Source organism: Phyllobates terribilis, unplaced genomic scaffold, assembly GCF_046119375.1.
Source record: "Phyllobates terribilis strain yellow unplaced genomic scaffold, ASM4611937v1 Scaffold_3__8_contigs__length_932513732, whole genome shotgun sequence".
Classification (NCBI taxonomy): Eukaryota; Metazoa; Chordata; class Amphibia; order Anura; family Dendrobatidae; genus Phyllobates; species Phyllobates terribilis.
Genome location: NW_027362763.1, coordinates 874,490,221 through 874,505,916, shown reverse-complemented (window position 1 = coordinate 874,505,916; position 15,696 = coordinate 874,490,221). Strand labels below are relative to the sequence as shown.

At 42.3% G+C, this 15,696-nt stretch overlaps 1 protein-coding gene across 9 annotated transcripts in view; it reads left to right on the top strand.

Moving 5' to 3' along the window:
• The window catches only part of BIRC6 (baculoviral IAP repeat containing 6), a 288,254-nt gene that overhangs the window by 237,011 nt on the left and 35,547 nt on the right, over positions 1–15,696 (top strand). For all 9 annotated transcript variants that reach the window (XM_073672646.1, XM_073672640.1, XM_073672642.1 and 6 more), the window contains exons 67-71: positions 4,857–5,002; positions 5,796–5,906; positions 9,184–9,401; positions 11,421–11,582; positions 15,076–15,153. In XM_073672646.1, the coding sequence (XP_073528747.1) occupies positions 4,857–5,002; positions 5,796–5,906; positions 9,184–9,401; positions 11,421–11,582; positions 15,076–15,153 (715 nt within the window). The remainder of the gene's footprint in view (positions 1–4,856; positions 5,003–5,795; positions 5,907–9,183; positions 9,402–11,420; positions 11,583–15,075; positions 15,154–15,696) is intronic.

The window sequence follows — 15,696 nt, the reverse complement described above, 5'->3', positions numbered from 1 at the left end:
GGGCAGGGTCAGATGAATAGGTTGTGTGTGTGTGGAGGGCAGGGTCAGATGAATAGGTTGTGTGTGTGTGGAGGGCAGGGTCAGATGAATAGTGTGTGTGTGTGTGGAGGGCAGGGTCAGATGAATAGTGTGTGTGTGTGTGGAGGGCAGGGTCAGATGAATAGTGTGTGTGTGTGGAGGGCAGGGTCAGATGAATAGGTGTGTGTGTGTGTGGAGGGCAGGGTCAGATGAATAGTGTGTGTGGAGGGCAGGGTCAGATGAATAGTGTGTGTGTGTGGAGGGCAGGGTCAGATGAATATCGTGTGTGTGTGGAGGGCAGGGTCAGATGAATAGTGTGTGTGTGTGTAGGGCAGGGTCAGATGAATAGTGTGTGTGTGTGGAGGGCAGGGTCAGATGAATAGGTGTGTGTGTGTGGAGGGCAGGTTCAGATGAATAGTGTGTGTGTGTGGAGGGCAGGTTCAGATGAATAGTGTGTGTGTGTGTGGAGGGCAGGGTCAGATGAATAGTGTGTGTGTGGAGGGCAGGGTCAGATGAATAGTGTGTGTGTGGAGGGCAGGGTCAGATGAATATCGTGTGTGTGTGGAGGGCAGGGTCAGATGAATAGTGTGTGTGTGTGTGTAGGGCAGGGTCAGATGAATAGGTGTGTGTGTGTGGAGGGCAGGTTCAGATGAATAGTTTGTGTGTGTGTGTGCAGGGCAGGGTCAGATGAATAGGTGTGTGTGTGTGGAGGGCAGGGTCAGATGAATAGTGTGTGTGTGGAGGGCAGGGTCAGATTAATAGTGTGTGTGTGTGGAGGGCAGGGTCAGATGAATAGTGTGTGTGTGTGGAGGGCAGGGTCAGATGAATAGGTGTGTGTGTGTGGAGGGCAGGGTCAGATGAATAGTGTGTGTGGAGGGCAGGGTCAGATGAATAGTGTGTGTGTGTGGAGGGCAGGGTCAGATGAATAGTTGTGTGTGTGTGGAGGGCAGGTTCAGATGAATAGTGTATGATGGCCTCTTCAATCCATACAGTGTAACAAACTCCCCATAGGCCCCTATATAGTATAACGCATTGAACTTGCGTTGTCGGGCATGAGCACGTCCCGGTGTCGGCACTTGCATACATTAGTTTCTTGTACAGTTCAACGAAGTTATGTGCAATTTATGTTGTTGAGTTTTGTGGAGTTTTTTTTAAATGTGTTAGAAGGATGTCTCACAATGACAACCCCTTCCCTTATGCTGAAATAGTGCATATGGACATCATGGAACACCTGTGAGTTTCATCTTTCCCATTGTCCCATTTTGGAGGAGCAGAAGACAGAATAGCTCTTGATGTTAGATTAGACAAGGCTTTCAAATGATTAGGCATAGGCCTACATATCTGTATGGAGACGAAAGCCAGAAGTTACAGTTAAAGGTAATCTGTCACCAGGTTTTTGCTACTTAATCTGAGAACAGCATGATGTATGGATAGAGACCCTGATTCCAGCAATGTATCAGATAATGGGCTGTTTGCTGCAGTTTTGATAAAATCATTGTTTTCTCTGCTGCAGATCTACCAGTTTTCTTAATGCTGAGCTCTGTATAACCCCGCCCACACCACGGATGTGCAGCTTTCTGCCTACGCACAGTATACAGAAATCTGCCAATCAGTAGGGGTGGCTGGGTTATACAGAGCTCATGAATATGGAGGACTACATGGCAGCAGGTTTACTAGTGATAATCTCCTGCTGATAAAACAGTGATTTTTTTCAAAATTACAGGAAGCAGCCCAGCAAGTGACACATCTTTGGCATTGGGGTGTCTGTCTCTACATTATGCTACTCTCAGATTAGGTGGAAAAAAACTGCCAACAGATTTCCATTAAAAAGAGCAGAGCTGGACTTGTGCTATTTTCAGCAATAATAAAGCCATTCTGACACAGATTTTCAAAGTAAATACACCAAGCTCATCAGGCGTAAGATCTATTTAATAGTGTGTGCTGTGTGTATTTTGAAATCTGGTGACAGATCCACTTTAAATGACTGGTTATAAGCATGTCCTAGCAGGAAGTTTCGGTAAAAGAGCCTGGAAAGTAAAGGATTGTTATCTGAAGTACCGCTGCGGTCAGACACAAATGCAACAAACAGAACTCTTCTGTGGCTGCTGTTTGTAGCACAGGATCACACCACAGCCCATTGTAAAGGTTTGAAGATGATTAATTTTCTTCTCTACGATTCTCGCTAGGCCAAGTGAGGGAGCTTTAGTGCCGATGAGTTTTTAATGTTTTTTTTGTGATACAAAAATAAAAATCTCAATTTTTGTTTATAAATCCCAAGGCAAAATATAATTCTTGTCTGATCTCAAGAGACAGATGTAAGCTACTTTCTGCTGTACCAGCTATCTACTTACAAAGAAAGGGGCTGGGGGGTAAAAAAAAAGTGCTTGCTGGCATGAAATTTAGTGAAACCTATTTGTAAAGAAAAAGTGCTGTGCAAGGAGAAAGTGGCATGTTAGCCAATTAATTAATTTAGTCTAATCCCCAATCATATTTGCTTTTATTTCTATACAAAAAAGGCTCTTATGCCAAATTGTTCCCTTGTCCCGAAAGGATATACCGCAGTGTGTTTTCTCTAACTGCCTCATGATGTCTGATGCCAAATTGGACAGCAAAATGTCAGGCTTCAGATTTCGCTTTTATGGCTGCAGATTTCCACGGCATAATCCCTTCCTAAAGGCTGAATAGTGCAATTAAAATGCACATGACTCTGTAGTATTGATCAGCAAGAGAAGCAACTTGTGTAAAGCTGACAATACGATTGTTTGCTTCCATCTACCTTGCCCAAGAAAACCTCTTGTACTGTACATGTCCTGACAGCTGTTGGCTCCTGTGATTTCTAAGAAAATGCCTCAAAAGTCTCATATATCAGCAAAGCGATAATGTGCTGATTGCGAAGGAAGAAGGGAATATAATTTATTGTCGGTATCATGGAAACGGCTGTGTATACCTTTCCTAGGTCTTCTCTCATCCTCGTGGGTGCTACGCATAATCATACAGCAAGTGAATTTACCTGGTAATGCTTTTTGATATGATGCCGATGTGATCTGTGACTTCCTCACATCCCCCCAAAGATTTCACAATTTGATAACGCTGCGTTTCCTAAAGCAGCATTTCAGTATTTAATTCCAGCAATAGCTGTAAGGCCTCATTCAGACATCAGTGATTTTTTTTTTTCATACGCAAAAAAGGTCTGAGATTCATTAGTGGTTTCTGATCAGAGTGTCACCAGTTTGGTCAAAATGTAAGTAGTTTTCCATCATAGTTTGGTCACCGTGTCATCAGTCTTGGGCCTCATTTAGGCGTCCATATTGCACATATGTGTGGCATCTGTTTTTTTCATGGATACAACACATACCCATTATAATCTATGGTGCTGTTCACATGCCCATGTTTTTCACAGGTCGAGTGTCCATGCAAAACAAACATGTCCATTTTTTTTCTGCCAGCACCGATAACAAGGGCCAATACAAGTCTCGGTCCATAAAAGACACGTACAGCACGCAGATGGCATCAGTGCTGGCTGTTTGTTTTTTCACAGACCCATTGACTTGCATTGATGAGATTGATCCAAAACTTGGATCAAAATTAGAGAGGTCTCCATGATTTTGACCATTCAGTCCACACATGGACATGGACATGTGAACAGCTCCATAGACTACAATAGGCACAAGTTCTAGCTACGAAAAAAGATAAAACTCATACGAGAAAAACTGATGTCTGAATAACTTCTGAGGCTGTTTACACGTTGCGATTGTTGTTTTTGCTGAATTTTTTTTAATGCAAGTTAAAAGCTGCTTTTTACAGTACCAGCAAAAGCTAAAAGGTTCCAGAAACCCCATGAATAAGATTTTTTTTTTTTTTTCCCTGACGGAGTTGGAAAACTGCTATGTTTTTGAATACTGCAGCTTGTCAATTCTTTCTGTGTTTTTGCTGCTTTTTTTGATGAATAAAACTAACTATAGGTGTCTTGTCTACAGTACATGATTAATAATCAGCAACAAAAACTGCAGAAAAAAGCTCACTAAAATCTGCTAGCAGCTCTCTCCTCTTCTCCCATTGAATCACATGAACGCCTGGCAGTCACCCGCTTATGTGTATGGCTGTGCTGCTTGGACAAGGCTATATGTAGGACTTTTTCACACTGTCCTCGTGAGTTCTGCTGTTTTAAATAGAACATGGCAGAAATTATGGATCATTTTGTTGTGTATCTGCATGGACTACATTGACTTAATGAGCTTAATTTAAGGTAGGTATATTATTCTCTGATTATGCTCTGGCGTTTCAGAGAAAAAATACTTTGAAGATCCGGTTGGAGACCAGACCAGACTTGTCCGGTCCATCCCCGTTCGGCTGTTCCCTATGCTACTTCCGGTGACTAACAGGTCTCTACCTATGTACACAAGCGGAAGAGATCGCTCCATCACCTCCAGCAGCGCTGGGATCTTCAAAGTACGTTTTTTTTTATGAAATGCTTGAGCATTTTGGACAATGGTATACCTGCTGCAACTGAAGCTGCCCACAGTTTGGGTGGCATAAATTCCCTGACAATATATATGGTTTATATTGTGAAATCTGATGAGAGATCGGACTGCCAAGTGCTGCTGCAAAGGCTCCTGTGTTACTGGCTTTTTTAAATTATCTGAAAATGTATTGGAACATGAGTCTTTAAGAAAAAGCGGTGAAAAGATTTGGTATGTGCAAGCCTTTGATGTGATTAATGCATTTTCCAGAGGGCTGCGAGACTCTTCTACATGACTGTTCCCAGATAAATGTTGCTGTGTCGACTTGGTTCTTGGATGTCACCTTTTTTCTTTTATATCCTGCCCAAAAACTCATAGGTCCAAAAAAGATAAGGCTAAAGCTGGAGTGAAACCAGATCCATCCGATCCCGAGCCAGAAGGACTAACACTGCTGGTGCCAGACATTCAGAGAACGGCTGAGATAGTGTATGCTGCCACCACCAGCCTTCGTCAAGCGAATCAAGGTAAGACCAGTCTTGGGACCAGCTTCACAATCACAGGTTTCAGTCAAAGTATTGAGGATTCAACGTTTTTGTCATATTAGTTTTAGTTGTACTCGCAAATAACTATGATATAAATACATAATCCGTAACTTGGCCTGACAAATAGTACAGATGCGTAATACCTGCCAGTTACTTCCTCTACTTAACAGATGTCTATTGATGTAACTTCATCAGCCCTGATCACCTCCCTGAGCAATACTGGATTACCTTTTTAAAGGTGGGGTCCCTTACTTTAAAAGCTATTTTTAATGGGCCCAAGGTGAGGTCATTAATAAAGACCTCTTAACTCACCTCCTTCACCCACAGTACTGTGCCTCTACCATTTTGCTTGCATTTAGATGACCACTGCTGTCAACCAGTGGCTGCTGATCGGCTGCAGCTTTCAGATTTTATCCAAATTGTGAGGCCTGTTTTGGGTCAAGTATATTAAATTCCACAAGGTTTTTTTTTTTTTCATGAGCTTTTGTTTGCATTAAAAAGAAATAAAAATCGGTGTTCTATAACAGGAAAATGCTTAGTTGAAGATACATCACTGTTGAGATTAATTGGTTAAAACTGGTGGAAATGGAGAATTTGCCTATTGAAACAAAATCAGGCAGCAGCTTTTATATATAAAGTAGAGTTTTAATCCATTGCTACGAACAGCTGGTCAACTTTTACTGTGCATTATCCTTTGTCTATTTAGTTGAAAGGAAATTTGCTGTATAAAATAGTGATCAATTTTAATTCCGTTTTGTTTTGAATCTTCCAACAGAAAAGAAGATGGCTGAATTCTCCAAAAAGGTCTCAGTGAAATCTAAACCTTTCTCAATCTTGCGGTCCTTAGAAGAGAAATATGTTGCTGTTATGAAAAAACTCCAATTTGGTAGGAAAATTACAATATTTTTTTTCTTGAAATTATTTTTATTAGTGCACATTTTCTCCTTGACTTTTATTTGTCATTTGCCGTGAATTTAGTATTTTATCATCTGCTCTGTGATCTGTTCTCCCTGTAGTGCAGAAATAATATTCCATATTAATATGCTGCTGGTGCAGTAGTCACACAGATTATCTGCATGTATGGCTATAATTGGCCGTATTAATGGAATTGGCAGTCTACTGGCGGTATAAGACCTCTATGCTACCTGTGGGTGGAATGATGTTGATCGTGGATAGTTTTCAGCTATACGACATGACTATTTTTTTTATATAAAATTGTTTCCAGGACCTAAATCCTGTGATTCCTGGTCTTCTTCCTCCCTCAAGTTTGTGGTAGCTTTTCTGTGTACAGGGAGTGCTGCCAATAATAATTTGAGGAGGGGAAAGCTGAACTCAGACTTTATCTGAGTGCTGCCATGATTTTAACAGTTTCAACTGCCTTGTCCTTGCTCTTAGTTTAGCTGTTTTGAACTGCAGGTCTAGCAATTTTTCAATACTCCTTCTTCTCTGCTCCCTTCCCCCATGGTCAGACCCTATTTACAAGCTCACTGTCTGAGAATGGGGAAGGAGAGCGGAGAAGTTCGAACTGTAGTATTGATAATTACCAGACCTGCAGTTAAAAACAGCTGCTGTAAGTGCAAGGACAAGGCAGTTGAAACAGCCCTTTCACCATGGGGTTTGAGAGAAAAGAATGCAGGATAAGGTAATGAAGTAAATTACAAAGATTTATAAATTTGCACAAACTGATTAATAAATTAAAAATACAATTTTAATTACTTACTCTCTATTTGAAGGGGTCGTCCACTACTAGGACAACCCCTTCTCATTAGGAGTTAATGAAAGACTTATACTCACCCCCCACCCCATAAAAGTGTGGGTCAATTATTATATAACCCCTATGTTTAATATTTTGTGGAATAACCCTTGTTTGCAATTACAGCTAATAATCGTCTTTTATAAGACCTGATCAGGCCGGCACAGGTCTGTGGAGTTATCTTGGCCCACTCTTCCATGCAGATCTTCTCCAAGTTATCTAGGTTCTTTGGGTGTCTCATGTGGACTTTATTCTTGAGCTCCTTCCACAAGTTTTCAATTGGGTTAAGGTCAGGAGACTGACTAGGCCACTCCAACACCTTGACTTTTTCCCTCTTGAACCAGGCCTTGGTTTTCTTGGCTGTGTTCTTTGGGTCGTTGTCTTGTTGGAAGATGAAATTACGACCCATCTTAAGATCCTTGATGGAGGAGCGGAGGTTCTTGGCCAAAATCTCCAGGTAGGCCGTGCTATCCATCTTCCCATGGATGCGGACCAGATGGCCAGGCCCCTTGGCTGAGAAACAGCCCCACAGCATGATGCTGCCACCACCATGCTTGACTGTAGGGATGGTATTCTTGGGGTCGTATGCAGCGCCATCCAGTCTCCAAACGTCACGTGTGTGGTTGGCACCAAAGATCTCGATCTTGGTCTCATCAGACCATAGAACCTTGAACCAGTCTGTCTCAGAGTCCTCCAAGTGATCATGAGCAAACTGTAGACGAGCCTTGACATGACGCTTTGAAAGTAAAGGTACCATACAGGCTCGTCTGGAACGGAGACCATTGCGGTGGAGTACATTACTTATGGTATTGACTGAAACCAATGTCCCCACTGCCATGAGATCTTCCCGGAGCTCCTTCCTTGTTGTCCTTGGGTTAGCCTTGACTCTTTGGAAAAGCCTGGCCTCGGCACGGGAGGACACTTTCAAAGGCTGTCCAGGCCGTGGAAGGCTAACAGTAGTTCCATAAGCCTTCCACTTACGGATGATGCTCCCAACAGTGGAGACAGGTAGGCCCAACTCCTTGGAAAGGGTTTTGTACCCCTTGCCAGCCTTGTGACCCTCCACGATCTTGTCTCTGATGGCCTTGGAATGCTCCTTTGTCTTTCCCATGTTGACCATGTCTGAGTGCTGTTCACAAGTTTGGGGAGGGTCTTAAATAGTCAGATATCTTTAATCCACACATGTGAAGCTCATTATTCTTGGTGCCTGAACTATTTCTTAATACTTTAGGGGGACCAAACAGAATTCTTGTGGTTTGAGGGGTTGAATAATAAATGACACTCTGAATTAACTTTTAACGTTTTTAAAAAAAAACAAAAAAAAAAACAAACAAAATTTGCTGCAGTGCATTTCCCACTTCCAGGCTGATCTACAGTACAAATGTCACAATGCCAAGTTAATTCCGCATGCGTCAACCAGCTAAATCTGCAGGGGGTTGAATACTACTTGTAGGCACTGTATATGTCTGACGGCGGGGAAAGTGACTCCTGCGGTGATTGGACTCAGGAGTCACATGAACCCCGCGAGAGTGAGTGTTGGCATTGCTGGAACGGTATCGGCACGGGAGGCAAGTGTTTTTTGTTTTTTTTATTGGGATTTAGAAGGGGTTATCTTTGTAGTGGACAACTCCTTTGATTCCTTAATTTGGAGTTGAATGTACTGGCTGTAAAACCACTAGACCCCTTGCTTTCACCTCTGACCTCTTAATGTTCTCCTTGTATAATACAATGCGGTCATCCATTATAGAGATGAGCAATTGCTTCAAGGGGTTTTCCAGTTCAACTTTTTGCCCTCTATTTGCCTTGCCTTAATTACAATTATTTCATAGGCTATAATAGGCTATAAAAGTTATAAACCAAAAAAACCCTTTAAATTCCCTTTCTATATTTTCTCACCTTTCATAAAATGTAAGCTCTTTTTATAAATAAAATGTAAGCTGTTTTAATTTTGTCTTCTCCATCTTGTCAGCACTTCATCCCTAGAGATTGTCCCACAATGGGAATGCTTGGGCTGACCCAGTTCTCTGGAGATTCTCTTACAAAGGGAACACTCGGAATGACCCAATTACAGTCTTGTTAGCTCTGTTGTCAGGCTGTCAGACATAAATTCAGCAGCAGACGTTTCAGCGTGCCCACTAATGGACAAAATGAGGTCAAATTATTGTCTGGCTGTTTGGCCACTTTTGTCACTGCACTAATCATTGCCCATTTACATGGATTAAATACCATTAGAGCCAAAGAGAAGCAGTAGAACGATAGGAGGAAAGTTTCATGTCACACAAGTGATATCTCCATGACAGGTCGGCTGGATATACAGTGCCAAGCACAAGTTATTACTTAGAAGGCACCAACCAAGTAATTGTGTCTCGGCCGTATAATTATCTCTGATTGGTTGCATCTGTGTTTTCAGATACCTTTGAGATGGTGTCTGAAGATGATGATGGAAAACTGATGTTCAAAGTGAATTACCACTACATGTCTCAGGTGAAAAACGCAAGTGATGCAAACAGTGCAGCACGAGCCCGACGCCTTGCCCAGGAGGCTGTGACGCTTTCTACATCATTACCACTCTCATCTTCATCCAGCGTCTTCGTCCGTTGTGATGAAGAACGGTTGGACATTATGAAGGTAATTTATTATCTGTAAAGTGTTAAGGTTATTAGTGTAATTTAGATGCTTTTCATATCACAAAAGATCTAACCTCCATCAGTGTGTTACATATATCCAAGGCCCCAATGCACCTTAGACTAAGGTCGGCCGATCCCGTCTATCGTCTATGTATGAGGGCCTTCCCACTCGTCCCAGTGAGATGTCAGGCTGGGGAGAGGATTTGGCATGTTGAATTTCCAATGGCCAGAAGAGTCTGGTTGCGGCTATCCCATAGAGCCTACAGGAGCGCTTGGCCATGTTGGTCGTTCCTGTGTATGGGGTGTTGGGAGAGAGTCAACCAAGCTGTCTAAAGTGTTTTGGGGCTTTTAAGTGCTGTGAGAATACAATGGTCAGATCCAGAACTAGATGGTCAAATACAATCTTATCTGATAGGTATGCCATTTTAAAGCGCGCATCATCTGTGCTTCGATGATGATATTTGTCCTAAACCATCTTATGAAAAGCCAAGTATAAAATATTGGTGCGTTCACAATGGATACTTTTAAAGGCAGCCTGTCGGTCCTCTCCTGACGCTCAAACCACAGGCAGCAAGAATCGGAGAGTGGCTTCACGATTGCTGTCTTCATACGATCTTTCTTCTTACACTCTAGCTTTTCAGAAAAAATTATCTGGCTGCAATTGTACAGCCAATCTGATTCTTGCTGCCCGTGGTTTCATCAACATGAATCAAATGACAGGTTCCCTTTAAAGGCTTATAGATCATCTGAATGGCAGGGCTACAATATTTTGCCTGCTTACTCCACAGCATTACAGGACCTCCGTTTAAGTGATCAGTTAGGGATTTGGCATCCATACCCGCACCAATCACAACTTGTGGCATGTCTTAATATGACATATTACTAGTTGTTTGAAATGACATTGACCCTTTAAGGTTACTTTTCCAAAATCATAATCTGGTGCCCTAAGCAGCTTGCATGTACTGTTCTAGTTGCATGCAGTGCAGCACATAGTTACCAGCAGGTGCCCAGTGTTTTGTTTACAGAGATGTAACAATCGTGCAGGAATAAGGCTATGTGCCCACGATGCAGAAATGCTGCATATTTTTTCCGCTTCTCCCTGGCAGGAAAAACGCACGCGGATTTTACATGCGTTTTTCCTGCCAGGTAGAAGCATTTGTCAAGTGTTTCTGCATGCAGGTTATCAAGCACTTTTCCAAGCGATTTTAGCATCACTTGGTAAAGTGCTTGACGACTTGGTCACACTATATAAATCCATGCAACCGGCATGGATTTATAGTAGTGTGACCAAGTTAGTTAAAAAAAAAAATAAGAAGAATGGTAAAAAAAATAAAGATTATACTTACCTTCCGATGTCCTCCCGGTATTTTCTCTGCTGCGTCCAGTGTCTTGGGCGGCTCGCGGTGGTGTGAAGGACCTGCGGTGACGTCATTGAGTCATGTGTCAGGTCACATGACTCAGTGACATCATGGCAGGTCCTTGACAACACCGCGACCCATACAGCAGACCAGACGGAGCGGAGAAAACACTGGGAGGACATCGGAAGGTAAGTATAATCTTTATTTTTATTTTTTTTATTTCTTTTTTTTTTTAACAGGTTTTATGGTACCTGGGTCTGGAGGAGAGTCTCCTCTTCTCCAAACCGGGGTACCAACCTCACATAGAATCGCATAATATCCGTGTGTACAAATGTACTGACATGGATATTATGCGTTTCAATGCAAGTCAATGGCGGCAATTACGCTGCGTGTCCTCAAAATTAATCGACAAGCTGCGTATTTTTCCGCAATGATAATCCACAGTGGAAATTTCCGCAGCATGTGCACCATATGCGGATTATCATTGGGGACCATGGGGCACGTATTACCAATAGGTTTTTAAGCGTTTTCGCTGCGGAAATTCCGCGGCAAAAACGCTGGAAAAACGCATAGTGGGCACGCAGCATTACAGCATGTATCGGTCTATACTTCCTTTATGCAATGAATATTCATGTATTTAATGTGGCATTTGTTTTCCGCAGGTTTTGATAACTGGACCAGCAGACACACCATATGCTAATGGGTGTTTTGAATTTGACGTCTACTTTCCTCAAGATTACCCAAATTCACCTCCGCTTGTGAATTTAGAGACTACGGGCGGACACAGTGTTCGGTTTAATCCAAACCTTTACAACGATGGGAAGGTACAAGACTCTCTTCAGTTTAATCATGATTAGATGTGTTGTATGACCACTCTGTTATTGTGGGTATCTCTAAAACTATGATGTACAGTAGGCATATGACCACAATGATCATGTACTTAGTGGGTTTTCTGAAAGGAAATTTCATTGCATATTATTGAAGCAGCATTGTGGATGAGATTTTACAAATCGAGATCTTATTAAAGCAGTCGTCTCAGCAATTTTTTCTTTTTCCAATCGCTCCGATCGTGTATGTAATATAGTGCAAGTGTATTAAAATACTTATCAATTGGCGTCATCCCAGTTTCCAGCACTTCTCCAGTATTCTTCTGGACCCTATGGCCTGAAATCAGACTAACCGCATCAGACTGGGGTATATGTGTGGAGTGGATTTTGCTTTCTTAAAGAAGTTGTCCACTACTTTTTTATTGATGAACAATTCTTAGGATAGGTAATCAATGTCTGATCGGTAGGGGTCCGATTCCCGACACCCCTGCTGATCAGCTGCCATCTGTATCGACGGTTGGAAGTACTCACTTGCGGAGCTGCTCCGTCATCTGATAGTGGCCGCCACAGGGTACTACACATCTGCCTCCTATTGATTTGAATAGGAGGCTGATGTGTAGTACTTAGCCCCGGCCACTCAGGAGAAGGCCAGCTCTGCATTGAATACTTTCGGCCAGCAGCCGACACCGGGTATCTGACCCCAACCGATCAGACATTGATTTGTCGTAAATGAAAAAGTAGTGGGCAAACTCTTTAATGTAAGTTTATGGAGCTGCGTTTTGGTTCTCATGACATTGTAAAAGCTGCTTTGCCCCACATTGTGATCTGGCACAGCGGTCACATGGTCCAGAAGAGGACTGGAGCAGTGTTAGAAACCTAGAAAGATGGCAATCAGTAAGTATTTTAATACACTTGCACTACTTTACATTCCTAATTAGAGTTTAAGGAACAAGATTAGACACCCCTTCTGTCATTTGCCTGACACTGCAGATTTGACATTCACAGTATGTGGATTTATGCTGGTGATTTTCACTGTGGATTTTACTTTTTGCATTGTAAAGGCAGCAGATTTTCCACTGTAATTGTGCAGCAGTTTTATCCCATGTGGACGCTTCCCAGTAAAGTCATTCTCAGGGTTAGGGATTTAGGGGGCTGTATTGTCATGAAATAGGAGGCGTGTAAGGTATTTTTGTGTTCCCTAATACCTCTTAAAGGGCTTGTCTGTAATGCAGAAATCTGCAGATTGTCAGCAAGCCCCCCTGAATGAGCTGGTGCGGATACGAGACACTATATATCGTCATGCTTGGCATGAGAAGTCAGTGCGCTATCCATACAATTACCATCTGTAGTGTAATGCTTTTACAGTGGTAATTAAATCAATGTAATCCTGAGTTACATCAGCAAGGCATGAATCCGCTGTATACCATAGGACTGTATGTGCGCCCATTATTCTGCATTAGGACATTGGACGGAGTCCATGTTGTTGGCTTATCTCTATGTATGGTAGAAGCGCATAGGCGCTATTACCAGATAATAATACCATAACGCTGTGACATGCTTCGTTAGGGTCATTGCACTGCAGACCAGAGAATGAATCTGCTGGGTTATATAACAAGATTTTCTGCTCCTGACAGAAATCTTCCCTCCGCACACCACCAGCCCCCATGCACGCAGACACGGCTTTCCTAATGATGTGTAACTTGGAATTTTACATGTATTTTCTTCATTTAACTAGATTGAGCCGTCCAAATATAGCACCTGCAGCCGCGCTTGCTGACGATAGGCTTTCTGCTAAACCTTTTGACTACCATTGCACGGTCTATTGCTATATATAGAAATGCCTGAACTACAGGGAGCAGCGGCAGCGCAGAGGTCTCTCCGTAGCAGCAGGCCTCCAAGTGTTTAACAAACCAATTAAAAATCGGGCTGGCAACGCGTTTAATGTTCAGGTGACAGCTATCCAGGGAGAAATTCCTTCGAAATCTTGCTGCCATTGCAGTTTATTATATCAGGTCTCTGACAGCTCTTACCAGCTAAGGAAGGGGTAATGGAAATCTGTACAGCTGCTGCAAGACCACTTCTCGTCTGCTGGACATCTGAGGGGTCCTTATTACATTTACTAATTTGTGGGTAACATTTATTAAGTTAAATGCACCAGAATTCTGCCTTTTTGGTGGCTTGCACCATATTTATTGAGTGTTAGACACTTTTTTGTTTTTTTTTCACCCAACAAGGGTCGTAGCCGCACCGAAAAGGGTATGGCTTGGAGCAATGTTCCCCAACTCCATTCCTCACGGCCCCCAACAGGTCATATTTTCAGGATTGCCTTCGTATTGTCCAGGTGATGATTCCATCACGTGCACAGGCAATAAACCCATCACCTGGGAAAAACTACGGAAATCCTGAAAACATGACCTGTTGGGGGCCGTGAGGACTGGAGTTGGGGAATACATTGCTTAAAGTGAAAGGGACCCATCGTGCAACATTGTACTCTAAAAAATGGGCCAAAAGTGTAGCACCTGTGGCAAAAAGTAACAATGGGTGGTGTAAGCTTAGACTAAACAGTCTAAACATGCACCGGATGTATGAAACAGCGTCAACTACTGTGATAAATCTGGAGCATTTTCACTGTATGACTGTCACATCTAATAGCCCCCATACACACTAGACTAACGTTGGCCAAACCCTATAACAGTCTAATGTCTATGGGGGCCTCCGACTCTCCCAGACAGATGTCAGGAAAGAGAAAGATCAGGCCATGCTTCCAGTACTGTCTGGCAGCGACATAATTGAGGAGCATTTGGCAGAGTTGAGCCTTACTGTGTAAGTTGGAGTCAGGAGAGCTGAGCTATCCAGTGTGTATGGGCGCCTAAAACTCACACTGTCGAGGAATTACAGCATTGACAAATCTGCCCCATTATCTTATTTAGGCCACAAATATCTATCCATCTATCTATCTATATATATATTCATCTTTGTTTGCACCTACATTTGGGTGTGTAGCTGTAACATGTCTATATGGAATTTTAGGCCTCCTATATACCAGGGTACTGTATTTATGGCATATCTTTTATTCATTGTGTGTTGATATACTAAAATAAGTTAAAAAGCGTACGTCACTAAGCAATTTTCGGGAATATTTATAAAAAGAGACATTTTATCATTAGTTCTCACCTGATGATAGGAGCTCAGTTTATAAGTGAGGTCCTGCAAATTGAGAAAAATAGAGGACATACTGCCTTGTAGGAGACCTTTGTACGGTACTGGACTAGTCTGATGAGGCCAAGGGTGGTAAACAGTCTTTTGCCAACAGAAAAGGTCTCCTGTAATAAAGCTTACACATTTGCTGCAAATTGGCGTAACCTCTGAACGAATAGTGTGTAAAATCTGAACATGTGTCCTGTCATACACAATACTTTCTATATCAATAATTACACAATAAATGTTCTGCTTGTAGTAAAGTAATGTGCATATTCTGTCATTCACACAGGTTTGTTTAAGCATACTTAACACTTGGCATGGGAGACCAGAGGAGAAATGGAATCCACAGACATCAAGTTTTTTACAGGTACTTGTATTTAATATTCTGAGAGTTATTTGAGCCATTCTTAGTCTTGTACCTGGAGCCAGGGGTGGAAGCTTATCAATGCTAGTATACTATTTTTCCGCAAAATATATTACACACACAAGCTGTTTTATAATGAAGGAGCTTTAATACAAATTAAAATGGCTGTTTGTGTCAGAGGCATGGCATCTTAAAGAGGTTTCCAAGAATACCGAAATATCTGAACGGTAGGTGCACAACCGATCAGGTTGGATCAGCAGAGGTTCAATATTTACTAAGCGTAGCTAAATCTTTGATATGTTTTTTGTTTTAAGATTTCAGAGCAGATTTTGGGGGTTCTTGTGAACCTCACCGATTACTCAAATCACCCCACCTACTACCTCCCCTTTTTCTCCCGAGAGGAGCTTGCACAGTTCCTGCCTAAACGTGTACACAGAGTAGGCTATGAATCCCATGCTTTTGATTATATCCGTTCTCTGGGCTACATACACGATCAGGCAGGAGCTGTGCCCACCTGTCTTCTGAGCTGCGCACTTCTCGATGAGA